Source organism: Eubalaena glacialis, chromosome 5 (assembly GCF_028564815.1).
Source record: "Eubalaena glacialis isolate mEubGla1 chromosome 5, mEubGla1.1.hap2.+ XY, whole genome shotgun sequence".
In the NCBI taxonomy this organism is placed as follows: Eukaryota; Metazoa; Chordata; class Mammalia; order Artiodactyla; family Balaenidae; genus Eubalaena; species Eubalaena glacialis.
Window position 1 is genome coordinate 45,780,694 of NC_083720.1, and position 19,849 is coordinate 45,800,542.

General features: G+C 35.4%; 1 protein-coding gene across 8 annotated transcripts in view; it reads right to left on the minus strand.

Moving 5' to 3' along the window:
• The window catches only part of LCORL (ligand dependent nuclear receptor corepressor like), a 175,858-nt gene that overhangs the window by 43,934 nt on the left and 112,075 nt on the right, over positions 1-19,849 (minus strand). For 6 of the 8 annotated variants that reach the window (XM_061191263.1, XM_061191266.1, XM_061191261.1 and 3 more), the window contains exon 5: positions 11,194-11,445. In XM_061191263.1, coding sequence (XP_061047246.1) covers positions 11,194-11,445 — 252 coding nt within the window. Of the gene's footprint in view, positions 1-5,099; positions 5,158-11,193; positions 11,446-19,849 lie in introns of those variants that run through there. The other 2 variants (XM_061191265.1, XM_061191267.1) reach the window with 2 other exon arrangements.

The window sequence follows — 19,849 nt, forward strand, 5'->3', positions numbered from 1 at the left end:
AGCCCATGCACCACAATGAAGAGTAGCCCCCGCCCACCGCAACTAGAGGAAGCCCGCATGCAGCAATGAAGACCCAATGCAGCCAAAAAATAAATAAATAAATAAACAAATAAAAAGAAAAAAAAATAAAGAAATCTATACCCAAACATATCCAGGACAACCTGCAAAAAAGCATAAACAAAACAGAGAGAGAAAAGTGAGAGAGAGATGCTAAAAAAAAAGTGTGTAAAGAATACCTACAAAGAAAAGACTATTTGTTGGGTGGTTATAGCAAAAATAGAAGCCAAGACACTATCATGGTAGCAGTGCTAAGAAAATAATAATTGTCAGCTTAGACTTGTGTACCCAGAAGAAAAATCTCTTTGAAGATCAAGGTTAAAAAAAAAGAATAAGAAACTGAAAAAATAATCCCGAAGGTTTACTACCAGTAGACCTTTATTAAAAGGATCTCTGGAGCCTGTGCAGCCCGCCACTGCCAAGGTCCCGTGATCCAGGGACAACTTCGCCAGGAGAACACAGGGAACGCACGCCCCAGGCTGTTGCAACGTCATGCTGGCCTCTGCAGCCGCAGGCTCACCCCGCATTCCGTACCCCTCCCTCCCCCCAGCCTGAGTGAGCCAGAGCCCCCTAATCAGCTACTACTTTAACCCCATCCTGTCTGAGTGAAGAACAGACGCCCTCAGGCGACCTACATGCAGAGGCGGGGCCAAATCCAAAGCTGAACCCCGGGAGCTGTGCGAACAAAGAAGAGAAAGGGAAATAAAAAGGACAACCTGGAAGAAATGGACAAATTCTTAGAAAAGCACAACCTTCCAAGACTGAACCAGGAAGAAATAGAAAATATAAACAGACCAATCACAAGCACTGAAATTGAGACTGTGATTAAAAATTTTCCAACAAACAAAAGCCCAGGACCAGATGGCTTCACAGGTGAATTCTATCAAACATTTAGAGAAGAGCTAACACCTATCCTTCTCAAACTCTTCCAAAATATACCAGAGGGAGGAACACTCCCAAACTCATTCTACGAGGCCACCATCACCCAGATACCAAAACCAGACAAAGATGTCACAAAGAAAGAAAACTACAGGCCAATATCACTGAAGAACACAGATGCACAAATTCTCAACAAAACACTAGCAAACAGAATCCAACAGCATATTAAAAGGATCAAACACCATGATCAAGCAGGGTTTCTCCCAGGAATGCCAGGATTCTTCAAATATACACAAATCAATCAATGTGATAAACCATATTAACAAATTGAAGGAGAAAAACCATATGATCATCTCAATAGATGCAGAAAAAGCTTTTGACAAAATTCAACACCCATTTATGATAAAAACCCTCCAGAAAGTAGGCATAGAGGGAACTTACTTCAACATAATAAAGGCCATATATGACAAACCCACAGCCAACATCGTTCTCAATGGTGAAAAACTGAAACCATTTCCTCTAAAATCAGGAACAAGACAAGGTTGTCCACTCTCACCACTATAATTCAACATAGTTTTGGAAGTTTTAGCCACAGAAATCAGAGAAGAAAAAGATAAAAAAGGAATCCAAACTGGAAAAGAAGAAGTAAAGCTGTCACTGTCTGCAGATGACATGATACTATACATAGAGAATCCTAAAGATGCTATCAGAAAACTACTAGAGCTAATCAATGAATCTGGTAAAGTAGCAGGATACAAAATTAATGCACAGAAATCTCTTGCATTCCTATACACTAATGATAAAAACTCTGAAAGAGAAATTAAGGAAACACTCCCATTTACCACTGCAACAAAAAGAATAAAATATCTAGGAATAAACCTACCTAAGGAGACAAAAGAACTGTATGCAGGAAACTGTAAGACACTGATGAAAGAAATTAAAGATGATACAAACAGATGGAGAAATATACCATGTTCTTGGATTGGAAGAATCAACACTGTGAAAATGACTCGACCCAAAGCAATCTACAGATTCAGTGCAATCCCTATCAAACTACCACTGGCATTTTTCACAGAACTAGAACAAAAAATTTCACAATCTGTATGGAAACATAAAAGACCCCGAATAGCCAAAGCAATCTTGAGAAAGAAAAATGGAGCTGGAGGAATCAGGCTCCTGGACTTCAGACTGTACTACAAAGCTTCAGTAATCAAGACAGTATGGTACTGGCACAAAAACAGAAATATAGATCAATGGAACAGGACAGAAAGCCCAGAGATAAACCCACGCACATATGGTCACCTTATTTTTGATAAAGGAGGCAAAAACATACAGTGGAGAAAAGACAGCCTCTTCAATAAGTGGTGCTGGGAAAACTGGACAGCTACATGTAAAAGAACAAAATTAGAACACTCCCTAACACCATACACAAAAATAAACTCAAAATGGATTAAAGACCTAAATGTAAGGCCAGACACTATCAAACTCTTAGAGGAAGACATAGGCAGAACACTCTATGACATAAATCACAGCAAGATCCTTTTTGACCCACCTCCTAGAGAAATGGAAATAAAAACAAAAATAAACAAATGGGACCTAATGAAACTCAAAAGCTTTTGCTCAGCAAAGGAAACCATAAACAAGACCAAAAGACAACCCTCAGAATGGGAGAAAATATCTGCAAACGAAGCAACTGACAAAGGATTAATCTCTAAAATTTACAAGCAGCTCATGCAGCTCAATATCAAAAAAACAACCTAATCCAAAAATGGGCAGAAGACCTAAATAGACATTTCTCCAAAGAAGATATACAGATTGCCAACAAACACATGAAAGGATGCTCAACATCATTAATCATTAGAGAAATGCAAATCAAAACTACAATGAGGTATCAACTCACACCGGTCAGCATGGCCATCATCAAAAAATCTACAAACAATAACTGCTGGAGAGGGTGTGGAGAAAAGGGAACTCTCCTACACTGTTGATGGGAATGTAAACTGATACAGCCACTACGGAGAACAGTATGGAGGTTCCTTAAAAAACTAAAAGTAGAATTATCATGACCCAGCAATCCCACTACTGGGCATATACCCTGGGAAAACCATAATTCAAAAAGAGTCATGTACCACAATGTTCACTGCAGCACTATTTACAATAGCCAGGACATGGAAACAACCTAAGTGTCCATCGACAGATGAATGGATAAAGAAGATGTGGCACATATATACAATGGACTATTACTCAGCCATAAAAAGAAACAAAACTGAGTTATTTGTAGTGAGGTGGATGGACCTAGAGTCTGTCATACAGAGTGAAGTCAGAAAGAGAAAAACTAATACCATATGCTAATACATATATATGGAATCTAAAAAAAAAAAAAAAAAAAAAAAAAAATGGTTCTGAAGAACCTAGGGGCAGGACAGGAATAAAGACGCAGATGTAGAGAATGGACTTGAGGACACGGGGAGGGGGGAAGGGTAAGCTGGGACGAGGTGAGAGAGTGGCATGGACATATATACACTACCAAATGTAAAACAGATAGGTAGTGGGAAGCAGCTGCATAGCACAGGCAGATGGGCTTGGTGCTTTGTGACCACCTAGAGGGGTGGGATAGGGAGGGTGGGAGGGAGACGCAGGAGGGAGGAGATATGGGGATATATGTATATGTATAGCTGATTCACTTTGTTATAAAGCAGAAACTAACACACCATTGTAAAGCAATTATACTCCAATAAAGACGTTAAAAAAAAAAAAAGGAATCTCTGATTCCAGAAGAAACTTCAAGACATAAGAACAAATAATGAGCAAAGGAAAAAGGTAATCATGTATGTAAATCTAAACAAAACTTGATTATATAAAATAGTTACAATGTTTTAATTGTGATATCATAAAAAGAGAACAAAAGCATTGATAAAATGGCTATCGTGTCAGGGCAGGTAACAAGTTAAAATATTCCTTACAGGACTTCCCTGGTGACACAGTGGATAAGAATCTGCCTGCCAATGCAGGGGACACGGGTTCGATCCCTGGTCCGGGAAGATCCCACATGCCGTGGAGCAACTAAGCCCGTGTGCCACAACTACTGAGCCTGCGCTCTAGAGCCCGAGTGCCACAACTACTGAGCCCGCACGCCTAGAGCCCGTGCTCGGCAATGAGAGAAGCCACTGCAATGAGAAGTCCACGCACCGCTACTAAGAGTAGCCCCTGCTTGCCGCAACTAGAGAAAGCCTGTGTGCAGCAACGAAGACCCAACGCAGTCAAAAAAAAAAAAAAAAAAAAAAGGAAAATTCCTTACATTAACTGCTGAGTTAACTAAGCATTAAAAAATTTCTAGGGAAACCACTAACAGAATAGCAGTAGAGTATATAACTTCAAAATTAGCGAAGAAAAAATGCAATCTAAAAGAAAATAACAAAGGAGGGAAAAAAGCTTAACAAATGGGACAAACAGAAAGCACAAAATAAGATGGTGGAAACAATTACAAGGGTGATGAGGCTACAAAAGAATACAGGACGTTAGGGGAAAATATGAGACCGAAACTCAATTTTGGTGGTAATTAGTAAGAATGCATGTGTTATGTCTGTGTGCATCCAATTTAGGAGGTGTGGGGGAGGTTTTCTTAGAGAAGTGATGTTTAAATGGAGACCTGAAGAAAAACCAAGTAAAATTTATTTAGAAAAAATTGGTGTGGGTAGGGGGTAGAGTGGCTTCTACAGAGAGGCAAAAGCATGTACAAATGTTCTGAAGCCAGAGTATATGACATTCAAGAAACAGAGAAAACCAATATGAAGATTAAAGAAAGGTGCAAGATGAGACTGAATAGATAGGTAGGATCTGGATCTTGGTGAGTTTAGGATTTTAGACTTTATCCTAAGGACAATTCAAAGCCATTAAAGTGTGTGTGTGTGTGTGTGTGTGTTTTTTTTTTTTTAAAGTGTTTTTAAGCAGATGAGTGATATGGCCTTGATTTGGAATTTTTAAAAACCACCTGTTTCATCTATCCCTAGAGTCAGAGAAGGTTAGATCAGAAGGGACATGAATCATTTAGATATGTTTTATTCTTCAGGTTTACTAAAATATGGTATCTTCTCAAGCATGGAACATAACATTTTCTTCCATATGTCTTCAGCCTTGGAAAACAAAAGTTCAGCACAGAAAAACAAGATGGATAATTTTATTGCCTTCATTAGTTGATACGGAAATATCTTCTGAATTGAACTTTAAAAAAAAACAAAACTATTCAGTATTTTCCTAACAGAGTAACAACAAACTTCATTTATAAACAGTGTAGTTTATAATACGTGATATCATAAAATGATACATTGCTCTTTTAATTATAGTTTAACATCTCAGCTGACAGTGTCACCTACCTTAATCTCAGCCAAGAAACCAGACTAGAATGGCAGCAGCAGCAACAACAAAGGATACTTAATAACAATTAAACATATCACTGAAATTTATATATTTCATTCAATGAAATATAAAATTTACCTGAAGTCTAGTTTATATTAGTCTCATACATAATTTATTTTTTAAAAAAATCTTATTCAATCTAGGAGACATGATTTCCAAAGTTAAGCCTACTGATAGCAATGTGAAATAATAATTTCTTAAAAGTATTTTTAACTTAATCTGTTGCCAGTTAGCTTAAGGGAGAATAATTCTAAAAATGTCAAGTCAATACAGGTCAGTGCAATAATTAATGTTCATCATGACACAATGTTCCATATGTTGTTTAAGAAAGTATAAAGATATTTCAGGATAATTTCCATCCAATATGTTTAAAATAAGAAATGTCACTGCTAAAAACCCATAAATCCAATGATCAAGTATCAATTCTCAGTTTAGTTGTCAATAGCATTTGAAAATAGTGAAGATTTTTAATCCAGTAAATCCAATATGTCATATATCATACACGCCCTGGGGATACAAAAGTGAATACACAGGTTCCTGCTCCCAAAGGTTGATTACAGTGGGGAGATAAACACGGAAACAATTACAACGAAGTGAGAAATTTACTATAATGAAAATTCTACCAGAATATTCACTGGACCTCATGGTAGACAACACCACCAACAAGGCCAATAGAGCGCTGCTCTTTCACCTCTGCCCACATTTGATCTTGTTTTGTACAGAACCGGTAAATTCTTCATGGTTGTCACGATAATGATAAAGGTCCGTAAGTTGCAAATTTCTTCCTGTACTTTGTAATTCAGGAGAAGCTGTTACTTTGGGCTCAGATTAAAATTGAAAAAAAATTTTTTTTTGGTTATGCTAATTTTATTTCTACCTGTTTTTTAAGCTACTGCTCCAGGACAAAAGAATTCATAACTTACTTTCTCCCAGTTTCTGAGGCTCAGAGTATTTATACAAATCTGCAGAAATGAAAGTGCACAAAGAAATCTCTCTAATATTTGAAATACCTGGTTAGAAGGTACAATGGAGAGGCAAATAGGAATGTATCTCTCAGGGTAACAATATTTTAAGTCAGTCTACAGTTTGTGGAAGAGAGGACAAGGAAAATGAGAAGTATGGAAACTGATTTATGAAGAAAAATTAGAGAAGCTATATAAAGATTAGCATGGAAAATAGAGGTTTAGACAGACAAAATAGTTTCAACAAATATTTACAGCACTAATAATAAGTAAAAGGAATAAATTTTCTCATATTGTTGCAGATGGAAAAGAAACCCCCAAACCCTAAAGGTTAGCATGGGAAAGAGAAGTCTGGAGATACAATAATTTCTACAAATATTTACAGTACTATTGAGTAAAATAATTATTGCAGATGGAAGAAATATAAAATGAAGGGTGGATGTTTCAGAGATAGGAGCTTAATTGTCAGAGCTGTCAAACAACGATTTTTTGCACATACTTACTGTCAATCAGAGGTTGAATTACCATCTTTTATATGACAGAATAAAAGAACCGTATATTGGGATGAAAGCTGAGCAGGATATTCTTTTGAGCATCTTTTACTTTGCTTATTTGGTTATTTTGTGATCTTCTGATAACTGTTTTTGCCTATTTTTCTAAGGTGTCATGTTTTCCTCATTGGCTGTAGTTCTGTTTGATTAGCTGAATGGTTGTTAGTTACATCAGTTGTAAATACTGTCTCCAAATTTGAGACTTGAATTTTCACTCTCTTCACAGTGACGTTTATAACACTTAAGTTTTACATTTTAGTACAAATTTACACAATTATTGCATGGATTGTTATTTCTGCATCTTAAGAAATTCTTATTTTAAATTCATTAAGACATAATCCTTTATCTTTTCTAACTTTTAGTTTTGCTTTTAACATTTAGCCCTTTAACCCAACTAAAATTACTTTTGTGAGCGGTGTAAGGTAGGGATCCATTTTTTCCCCCTCCAAGTGGGTAACCAATTGCCCTGGAACTGTTTACTGAACAGGCCATCATCCTGGTGATTTACAATGACATCTCTTCTGGGCTTACTAATCTGTCCTAGTGATTTGTATATGGCCCATAGCACCCTGTTTGAATTATTATACAGTCTTGGTATGTTTTAGAGAAGTCCCTCACCACCTTGACTTGGTAATTCTTGGCTCTTTTAAGTTTTGCTCATAAATTTTATGATTGGCAAGTCATTTTTCACAATAAACCCTATCAGAATTTTGACTAGAATGACACTGAATTATTAAGTACATTAAAGATGAACTGCTGTCTTTTAGAGTCTTCCCATTCATTTAAAATTAATCACTCATTTTGGGAGTCTTCTTTTATAACCTTCAATAAAGTTTTATAATGTTCTCCATAAGGTCTTAGTTTATTAGCTTCATTCTTAGGTGTTTTAACGTTTTTCCTGCTTTTGTTGCTATTGTAGAAGATTTTTTAAAAACTGGATTTTCTAATTGGATGTTATCATACTAATCTCGTGAGTAGTACCTTTTCTGAACTCTTTCATCAGTTCTAAAACTTTACACGGATATTCTTTCATATTTTCTATATACACAATCATACTGTTTGTAAGTAACCACAATTTTGCTCATTCTTTCCTTATAACCTATTACTTATTATTGCTTACTTTCATATTTCTTTTGTTCTCATCACGTTACATGAGTCAAGACCTCTCATAAAATCTTGAAAATTTTTGTCATGTCCATTACTTTAAATCATTTGGTTATGATGTCCCTCATAGCAGAAGTACTCATCTATTCTTAGGGTGATAAGCATTTTTTATAATAAATGTGTCAGCTTTTGTAAATTTTTTCTGTATCTATTAGGATGATATGGTTTTTTTTTTTTTGTAATGTGTAAAATCATAAACGTGTCTCAAACGCAGAATCATCTGTGCTTCCCCACAGATGATTTATAATGTTTTTATAATTTATAATTTATATAAACATTTATAATGTTCATAAACATTTATAAATTATAAAAACATTTATAATGTTTTTATAATTTACTATATTCAATTTGCCAACATTTTGTTTAGAATTTTTGTACCTAGGTTTGTAAATAAGACTAGCTTGCAAATTTTCTTTCTTTTGCTATCTGTGCCTTGTTTTGATAAAGATTATATCAATATTTCTCTCTTTTCTATTCTTTAAAATAGTCTGTAAAAGATAAGAATTATCTGCTGCCTTAAGGTTATATAAAGTTACCTGTAAAACCATTTGGGATTAATAATTTTATAGATTTATAGGTCAGACAATCCATAAATTATCTACATTATTTATGGCTAGATTATCTACTGGATTTACAGATTACAGCATCTAATTTGAATAAAATAACTCACAAAATGAACAAATGACTTAAATGAGTATTGTTGCAAAACTACAGAGTGAGAATAATGTGAAAAAAGTAAGCACTAGCAAATAATAGACAAACAAAGGCAGAACTAATCCTGCTACTACTAGTATGAGCACTTTATTAATTATACTATAAGGTATGAACAGTGAAGTCAGTCCAAAAGTTTTTTTAGTTCTTAAGAAACCATTTGAAATAAGGATTTATACCTTGTATTATTACTAATGAAAACGCTCCAAAGTCTACATTGTGTAATAAGATACTGGGGGTGAAGTCACCACGATTAGCAAGACATTTAAAAATTGTTTATAACATCTTTATTTCAACCTTAAAAGTTTTAATTTGTGGAAATATCAGTACATATAAGGTACTGGTGTGTATAGATACACACATACATGTGCTACATTAAAAAAAAATTTGGTATGCAAGTAGACGAAGTTAGAGCTTACCAATCTATACCACAGCAGAATAGTTTTATAAAAGAAAATCTGATTTGTTACTCTCTGCTTAAAGAAACCTAGCAGCTTTCTACGGCCCTAAGAAAAGTCAAAATCCTTAATATTTCCTACATGGCTTTCTCACAATCTTACCCCTACCTATTTCTTTAGCCTCACCTATTACCATTCTCTCCCTTGCTTTATCCACTACAAGCCACACTAAACTAAATGACTTTTCAGCCTCAGAATGTTCACATATATATTTGTGCACTTTGCCTAGAATATCAAAATAATTTAAATAAGTAACTACATTACTTATTTTCTATATATACTTGGGTCTGCCTTATTACTTAAATTCATAGAATCACAGGATGTAAGGACTGGAAATTTACTTTTAAAACGTCATCTATTCCAACCACTCATCTGATGCTTTTGAATGCCTCTAATGATAAGGCAACCAGGGAATCATTTTCCCCTTTCCCCTTTAAAAAAATGTCTGATCTTTAGAAATATTCTTTCTTATATGGACCTGAAATCTGTTTCCACCTAACTTCTAGGTAGTGATCCTAATTCTACTTATTGGGCCATTCAGAGAAAGTTCAGTCCTACTTTAGTGGAAGAGCCATAGAAATATTTACAGATAACTACCATGTTACTTCCAAGCCTTCTCTTCTGTGGTGGTAGGGAACAGGAGGTAGAGAGTAGGGAGAGACTAATGTCTGAGTATCTTTTATGAGTTGGTTACTTTATATTTAACTTTCATATTGCTCCAATGAGTTTGTTATTATTATTGCCAAGTAACAAATGAGGAAATTAAAGCTCTGATAGGTAAAGTTAACTATTCATGTAACTTAAGTAGCAGAGCTGGGATTTCAACCACAAGTCTGTCACAGATACCAAAGCCTATGTTTTAGTCTCTTTAGAACACTGAACGGCCTCCCACAAAGGAGAAGAGATATAAGAGGGTATGAAACATGGAAAAGCAAGACAAACAAAAATTCTAAAAATCCCATGCTTTCTAACTTCCAAAATTCAATGTATTGATATATTTTTGTCCTTAAGACTTACATCAAAATCATCTTCAACATTTCTTTCTCTGTCTTATAACCTACCTAATTATTATCTCAAATTTCTCAGATCTTACTACATAAATAAACTCATACAACCTACAATTAGGGAAGCAAAAAGAGAAAAGTATTTCCATATTTCAGCCTCTCTCAATTTTAATGTCTTACACATTGAAAAGATTATCTTCTTTAAACACTGACTAGTGTACTCTTCTTTACAGCCTCCAACACCACACTGCCTTCTGTGATCAAACTTAATGCTGACATTTTTTCTGGCTTTGAGGCCTGACAACACTATCCTTAACTTGTATTAACAAAAGCCACTTGTTCTCTCTTCTCCAGGCAAACACTTGTTTGGCATCCTCCACAAGCACTTTAAGGTCTTCCTTCTTTTCCTCTGAGAATCACAACTCTGCCTTCAATTAACAATTAGATAAGACCAATACAGCCTCATCATTCATGCTTCTTAGGAAAAATGTTATCTCCATATAGTTAATTATATTATATTTATCACATGCATTAACTTTTCTCTTTCCCTAGTTACATCATAAACAATTGAATACAAATCATCTATTTCTTTTTATTTTTCACCTAAGTGCAAAAAACTGAACAGCAAGTGCTTAATGAATGTTCTCAGCTGTACATTACAAAAATACATTTTTATCATATATATCTTTTTATTTGTACACTTTCCTTTTAGGTTGCTTGCTAGAATTCTTTCACCATACACTTTATTGTGAAAAAACACTGAGAGAAACTCTCACTTCCAGTTTTATAAACAAAGTCAAATGTAATACAAAAGCTCTAATTTAACACTTCTCTCTAGTCCATACTACATAGGTTAATTACAAGTAATATTACTTCTAAAGTAAATTTCTCTGTGAATATAAGGTTATATATATTTAGGAATACTAAAACATAAAATTATATATCACACACACATAAACACACATACCACACACATACACACAAATCTTACCTTGCTGAGTATTTTGTTCTTGCATTCGATTCACAGTGAGGTCTAAGGGGCCTTCCTGCTCTTCCTGAAGGGAGTTTTCTGCTTGATTCATTTGGATACTCTTACATATTAGACTTGGTCCAACTGAACCATTTCTATTCTCTTGAATTTTACCACTTTTTGAAATATACTCAATTGCAAACTGACGTATCATCTTTTTCATTAATTCCTGAGCAACTAGGGGAATGTTAGGATCACAGTTCTGAGGAAGATCTAGGGAAGAAATAAATATAATAAGAATTAAAAAAGAGAATGCAAAATACCGATGTTTAAATTTATCTTAATTACAAATTAATGATTTCACAAGTCTCAGATTCGGTCCATAATTGCGAATGGTTTCTAGGACTTAGCAATAAAAACCTTGTTGGTTTAATTAGTATTACGAGAATATATCAACCCCAAACTTGGCATTTTTAATTGTTTCTTAAAAATAAATATTTTTGGTCCCAAACTAAAATATAAACAACTAGACATAAAAACAGACAGCTTATTTTCAGAGTTTTAATTCAAATGTATTCTACAAGATACTAAGACACTTAGTATGTGAACATAAATTGTATATATAAGTAAAGTAACCAAGCAAGTTTTAACCTAATAGAGTACGTATACCCATTAACTATTAAAGAAAATATCTAAACTCTGTAACTATTTATTACCATTAATTCTTCAATTCTGTCAAATGTGCACTTCATATATAGCCTAAATGTCATCAAGGATTTTTTTCTTTTTTCAACTTTTCATATTGAGAAATTTCAATCAGAAAGAAAAAAATAAAGAACACTACAATGACACAGACAGCCTCTACCAAGATTCAAGAATTGTTAGCATTCTGCCACATTCACCTTCTTTTTACTTTTATTGGTTTGCAGAACTACCGGAAAGTAAATTGCAGAATTATGAGATTTCACTCTTAAATATTTCAGTGCACATCTACTAAGATTCCCCTATAAAAACAGCAGTACCACTATTGAGGGTCTTAATCAGTCCTTGGTCCCAAAACATGTTGGTCAGCTACAACCAAAATAAAGGACAGCAGTCATATACAATTCTGCTTGAAACCTGTACAAGAGGTAAAAACAATTGAATGATTTTATAAGAGGTGTGGAATAAAGACAGACCACTTATAAACACAGTATATAATAAGTAATAAAGAGTTTTGATATTGGATGGTGGTGGCTTTTTTCACACACACACTACTGGCCTCACCCCAATCCTTTTATTTACTCTGCTCCTTCAGAGGCAGAAAGATTGCTGAACTAGGAAGGATGACTAAGTGTATTTGGTTAGGCTCCATACGTCTTCCTCTTAGAAGTGGGCCTACTTCTAGAGATAATGGGTTGGCCAAAAAGTTTGTTTGGGTTTTTCTGTTAAGATGTTATGGAAAAACCCAAACGAACTTTTTGGCCAAACCAACATGCTCCTCTGCTCCTTAAATGCCTCAACTCTTACCCAGGCAGATCAGTGCTGTGTGAATAGGCCTGCCCTGATCCTGGGCTGTCTGAGACTGAAGGGTTGAGTCTCCTTAGTTTTGGGGTTCAGTATTAGCTGGAGCAATTGTCTAAGAGATGTGAAGGCAAGTCCTCCAACTAGCAACTACTTTTATAGATCCATGATTCTAAAATGCAAGAAGATTAGAAAACATACTATTTAAAGGTGAGGAAAGGCAACAAAACTACCTCCACCATGACCACCACTGTATCTGGTAGCAAAATGTGACCTCAGCCAACATCAATCTGTTTATGGTCCTGCAGAAGTATCAATATATTTGATCACAGGGTGCTGTTTTGGACCTGCTGGAGATGTTACATAATAAACATCTCTGTTACATTAGCTCTTTCAAAACAAAGAATGTTGAATTCTGAAAAAACATTTGAGAAGGGATTATGGGCCTATAAAAAAAGTAACATTTTAGTCCTCACATTTATTCTTTGTTTAGAGCCCAGTAGGGAAGAGAGGCACTACTTGTTTCTGAGTACTAGAAAAAAGACTTGGCTATACAGTTGAGCACTGAGCAACATGCGTTTGAACTGCGGGGGTACACACAGACATGGATTTTTTCCAATAAATACATACTACGATACTGCACAGTCCATGGTTGGTCAGTCTGTGGATGTGGAACCCCGAGTACGGAGGGCCCGCTGCAAAGTTAGACTCATTTTTCACTGTGCAGAGGGTCAGTGCTCCTAACCCCCACGTTGTCCAAGGGTTAACTGTATATATCACATGCCCGTGGCTCATTTATTTTATAACTGGAGGTTTGTACCTCTTAATTTCCCCCTTCACCTATTTCATCCCCCAACACCCCTCCCCTCTGGCAACCACCTGTTTGTTCTCTGTAACTATGAGTCTGTTTTAGCTTAGTTTGTTTTTGTTTTGTTTCTTAGAGTCCACATATAAATGAGAATATACAACGCAAGGAATATGGTCAATAATACTGTATTAACATTGTATGAGGACAGTTGCTTACTAGACTTATTATGGTGATCATTTCATCATGCATGCAAATGTGAATCACTCCATAGTATACCTGAAACTAAAATAATATTGTATGTCAACTATATTTTAATGAAAAAAGAAAGACTTAGCTATAGATTGAAATCTTAGCCATCTTCCTGAATTCAGGCTAGTTACATACCCCTCCGTGTTTTAGTTTCTCTGTTCATAAAAATGGAAATGATAATAGAACCTTGGAAGTCATAATAAGTCTTGCTCACAGGATATTTTAAAGTTCTATGAGATTGTAGATAAAATACTGAACTCCTGTACTTGTCATTTTAATAGCTGACATTTACTCCACTGTTATCTTAGGTTATAGTGAAAATAACAAGAGAAACAAAAAGATGCAGGCTGAGCAGTTATATTTTATGTGAATCATAAAATGTCAAATAAGTAAAAATATTAACTAACTAGGTTAATATGTGAAATTATTAACTAGCTGGGAAAACACAAAGGACATAATTTCTAAGCCCATGTGATATACTGTGCTCCAGAATGGTTAATATTAGCACATGTAACCCAACTAAAGTGATCTGTATCAAAACGAGAAATTTCCATGTTACACATAAGGATTCCCAATTTATACCATTTCTTGATTTTTACTTCCAGGAATCCCTGAAGGCATCTGTGAACACTCTTTTCCATCTTTTTTCAAACCTAATCTTGCTTTGAATTATGTGTTAAAAGGAGATACTGATTTACTTCTAGGTATTTTGGTTAATTATCCTGTAATGTATTGGCTAATATCACTTTATAAATTCAAAATAATTATATTTATCCAAAAACAACAGAAATATGATCAGACATATCATGTGACTAGGGCTATACTTTAGAGTTGAGTTTAGAGCTAAGTTTAAAGCAGAATAGATAATGCTACTTTATTCTATTCATCTACTCAGTTTTTGTTTGTTTATACTGGGAATAAGTCTGTGTGTGAGACCAAAGGACTTGGCAAAAAACAAACAAGCAAACAAGATAAAAAAGAGAAAGACAAAGAAAATGCTGCTCAGCTGCTGATTAGTGAGCCTACTAAAATACTTGTGCAAGTTATCATAACTATAAAAAAAATTGAGTTAAATAAAGATCTAGGCCAGGGATATAAACTCAGATGGTTTCAAAATTCAGGCAACTAACAAACACTGGGCTAGAAGAGAAAATATGTTGCCAAATGGAAATAGTATGCCCCCAAGAAGACAGAAATAATTTATTTTTGCCCTATCTCTTCATTTTCCAAATTTAACTAATTCAAGAGTTTAGCAAGTTGTTTGTGGTAGCCAGATTCAAGATGATCCTTAATGATTCCCACTCCCACCTCCTGGTTTCCAGTGTTGTGTAGTCCCTTCCACATTGTATCAAGGGTGGAATGTGTGATTAATAATAACATACTGCAGAAGTGTATGTCACTTCCAAGATTAGGTTATAAAAGAATATGGTTTCTACCCTGGATACTCTGAACACTGGTGTTCGCTGTGACCCCCACCCACACTATTCTGTCCTCTTGCTCTCTCATCACTCACTCTGGAGAAAGCCGTACTGTGAGTGGCACTGAGGAGGCTCACAAGGAGAGGAACTGAAGTCTCCTGCAAACAGCCAAATGACTGAACTTGGAAGAAGATGCTCAAGACCAATCAACTCCCAAATGACTGAAAAGGAAAACAACACAGCAAAAGTTATGTGATGAAGCTAAAGCAGTGCTTAGAGAGCAATTTATAGCAATAAACACATATATTAAAAAAAATTCAACCCAATAACCCAATAACCTAACCTTCCTCCTTAAGAGAAAACGAATTGAAAACTAAACCCAAAGCAAGCACAGAGAAGAAAATAAATAAAAAGTTAGGGCAGAAAAAAATAAGATAGAGAATAGAAAGACAACAGAGAAGAGCAATAAAACCAAAAGTTGGTTCTTTCAAAAGATCAAAAATTTGACCAAGAATAAAAACCAGAATAGATTTAGGTTTGTAAAATCAGAAATGAAAGAAGCAATATCACCATTAACATTAAAACTAATCAAGAAATACTACAAAAAAAAAAAAAAAGCTATACATCAACACATTAGATGTCCTAGATGAAATGGCCAAATTCCTAGAAAGACACAAACTATCAAACTCACTCAAGAAGTAACAGTAAACACCTGGACCTGCAAGTAAAAAGACTGAATTAGTAACCAAAAATCTTGCCACAAAGAAAAGCCCAGGGACACACAGATTTACTGGTGAATTCTATTAGACATTTAAAGAGGAATTAAAACCAATCCTTCACAAACTCCAAAACAAGAGATGAGGAAGGAACACTTCCCAACTCATTCTATGAGGGCAATATTAGCCTGATACCAAAACTGGACAAAGAAATCACATGAAAAGAAAACTACTAAATGAAATGAAAACTATCCATTATGAATAGACAAAAATCCAGTTGACCCTTGAGCTACATGGGTTTGAGCTGTGCGGGTCCACTTATATGTGGATTTTTTCAATAGTAAATACTACAGTACTACACAATCTGTGACTGGTTGAATCTGTGGATGTGGAAATGCAAATACAGAGGGCTGACCATAAGTCATAAACAGATTTTCAACTGCATGAAGGGTCAGCCCCTATCCACCACATTGTTCAAGGGCCAACTCTCCTAACACACAGAAACAGGCAACACATAAAAAGGATTATACAACAAGACAAGGTTGTCCACGCTCACCACTATTATTCGACATAGTTTTGGAAGTTTTAGCCATAGCAATCAGAGAAGAAAAAGAAATAAAAGGATTCCAAATCGGAAAAGAAGAAGTAAAGCTGTCACTGTTTGCAGATGACACGATACTATAAATAGAGAATCCTAAAGATGCTATCAGAAAACTACTAGAGCTAATCAATGAATTTGGTAAAGTAGCAGGATACAAAATTAATGCACAGAAATCTCTAACATTCCTATACACCAATGATGAAAAATCTGAAAGAGAAATTAAGGAAACACTCCCATTTACCATTGCAACGAAAAGAATAGAATACCTAGTAATAAACTTACCTAAGGGGACAAGAGACCTGTATGCAGAAAACTGTAAGACACTGATGAAAGAAATTAAAGATGATACAAACAGATGGAGAGATATACCATGTTCTTGGATTGGAAGAATCAACATTGTGAAAATGACTCTACTACCCAAAGCAATCTACAGATTCAATGCAATCCCTATCAAACTACCACTGGCATTTTCCACAGAACTAGAACAAAAAATTTCACAATTTGTATGGAAACACAAAAGACCCCGAATAGCCAAAGCAATCTTGAGAAAGAAAAATGGAGCTGGTGGAATCAGGTGCCCTGACTTCAGACTATACTACAAAGCTACAGTAATCAAGACAGTATGGTACTGGCACAAAAACAGAAATATAGATCAATGGAACAGGACAGAAAGCCCAGAGATAAACCCACGCACATATGGTCACCTTATTTTTGATAAAGGAGGCAAGAATATACAATGGAGAAAAGACAGCCTCTTCAATAAGTGGTGCTGGGAAAACTGGACAGCTACATGTAAAAGAACAAAATTAGAACACTCCCTAACACCATACACAAAAATAAACTCAAAATGGATTAAAGACCTAAATGTAAGGCCAGACACTATCAAACTCTTAGAGGAAGACATAGGCAGAACACTCTATGACATAAATCACAGCAAGATCCCTTTTGACGCAACCCCTAGAGAAATGGAAATAAAAACAAAAATAAACAAATGGGACATAATGAAACTCAAAAGCTTTTGCTCAGCAAAGGAAACCACAAACAAGATGAGAAGACAACCCTCAGAATGGGAGAAAATATCTGCAAACGAAACAACTGACAAAGGATTAATCTCCAAAATTTACAACCAGCTCATGCAGCTCAATATCAAAAAAACAACCCAATCCAAAAATGGGCAGAAGATCTGAATAGACATTTCTCCAAAGAAGATATACAGATTGCCAACAAACACATGAAAGGATGCTCAACATCATTAATCATTAGAGAAATGCAAATCAAAACTGCAATGACATATCATCCCACACCAGTCAGAATAGCCATCAACAAAAAATCTACAAACAATAAATGCTGGAGGGGGTGTGGAGAACAGGGAACACTCTTGCACTGTTGGTGGGAATGTAAATTGATACAGCCACTTTGGAGAACAGTATGAAGGTTCCTTAAAAACCTAGAAATAGAACTGCCATACGACCCAGCAATCCTACTACTGGGTATGTACCCTAAGAAAACCATAATTCAAAAAGAGTCATGTACCACAATGTTCATTGAAGCTCTATTTACAATAGCCAGGACATGGAAACAACCTAAGTGTCCATCGACAGATGAATGGATAAAGAAGATGTGGCACATATACACAATGGAGTATTACTCAGCCATAAAAAGAAACGAGGGCTTCCCTGGTGGCGCAGTGGTTGAGAATCTGCCTGCCAATGCAGGGGACATGGGTTCGAGCCCTGGTCTGGGAAGATCCCACATGCCGCGGAGAAACTAAGCCCCTGTGCCACAACTACTGAGCTTGCACGTCTGGAGCCTGTGCTCCCCAACGAGAGGCCGCGATAGTGAGAGGCCCGCGCACCGCGATGAAGAGTGGCCCCCGCTTCCTGCAACTAGAGAAAGCCCTCGCACAGAAACGAAGACCCAACACAGCCAATAAATAAATAAATAAATAAATAAATAAAAATAAAAGTGAAATTCTTTAAAAAAAAAAAAAAAAAAAAAGAAACGAAACTGAGTTATTTGTAGCGAGACGGATGGACCCAGAGTCTGTCACACAGAGTGAAGTAAGTTAGAAAGAGAAAAATAAATACCGTATGCTAACACATTATGTGGAATCTGAAAAGAAAAAAAAAATGTTTCTGAAGAACCTAGGGGCAGGACAGGAATAAAGACGCAGATGTAGAGAATGGACTTGAGGACACCGGGAGGGGGAAGGGTAAGCTGGGACGAAGTGAGAGAGTGACATGGATTATATACACTACCAAATGTAAAATAGATAGCTAGTGGGAAGCAGCTGCATAGCACAGGGAGATCAGCTCGGTGCTTTGTGACCATCTAGAGGGGTGGGATACGGAGGGTGGGAGGGAGATGCAAGAGGGAGGAGATATGGGGATATATGTATATGTATAGCTGATTCACTTTGTTATAAAGCAGAAACTAACACACCATTGTAAAGCAATTATACTACAAAAAAGATGTTAAAAAAAAAAAAGGATTATACATCAAGACCAAGAATCCCAAGAATACAAGGTTAGTTCAACATATAAAAACCAATCAGGCAATGTAATATAACGTATTAATAAAGAACAAAAGCCACATAATAATCTCCATAGATGTAGAAAAGCACTTGATACCTTTTCATGATAAAAACAATGAACAAACTAGGAATTGAAGGAAACTACCTCAATCTACGAAAGAGCATCTATGAAAAATCTACAGATAACATCACACTTAATGGTGAAAGATTGAAAGTTTCCCCCATAATATCCGAACAAGAGGAGGACATATGCTCTCACTACTTCTATTCAACATGTACTGGAGGTTCTAGCCAGTGCAATTAGGCAGGAAAAAGAAATAAAAGTAATTTGGATTGAAAAAGTAGAAGTAAAACTCTCTTTATAGATAACATAATGTTGTATATACAAATTTGTAAGGAATCCACACACACAAAATTTTAGAACTAGTAAGTTCAGCAAGGTTACAGGATGCCATATCAATATATAAAAATCAATTTTACTTGTATACAATGGCACTAAACAATTCTAAAAGGAAATAATTAAGAAAATAATTCCACTTACAACAGTATTACGAAGAAAACACTTATAGGAATAAGTTTGACAAAACATAAATAAACAGAAATACATCCTGTGTTCATGAACTGGAAGACTTAATATTGTTAACATGATAACTCCCCAAATTGATCAACAAATTCAACACAATCCCTATCAAAACCCTAGCTGGCATTATTGTAGAAACTGACAAGCTGATTCTAAAAAGCATATTGAAATACAAGGAATCCAGAATAGCCAAAATAATCTTGAAAAAGAACTGGAGGATTAGCAATTCCTGATTTCAAAACTTACTATAAAGTATAATAATCAAGCTT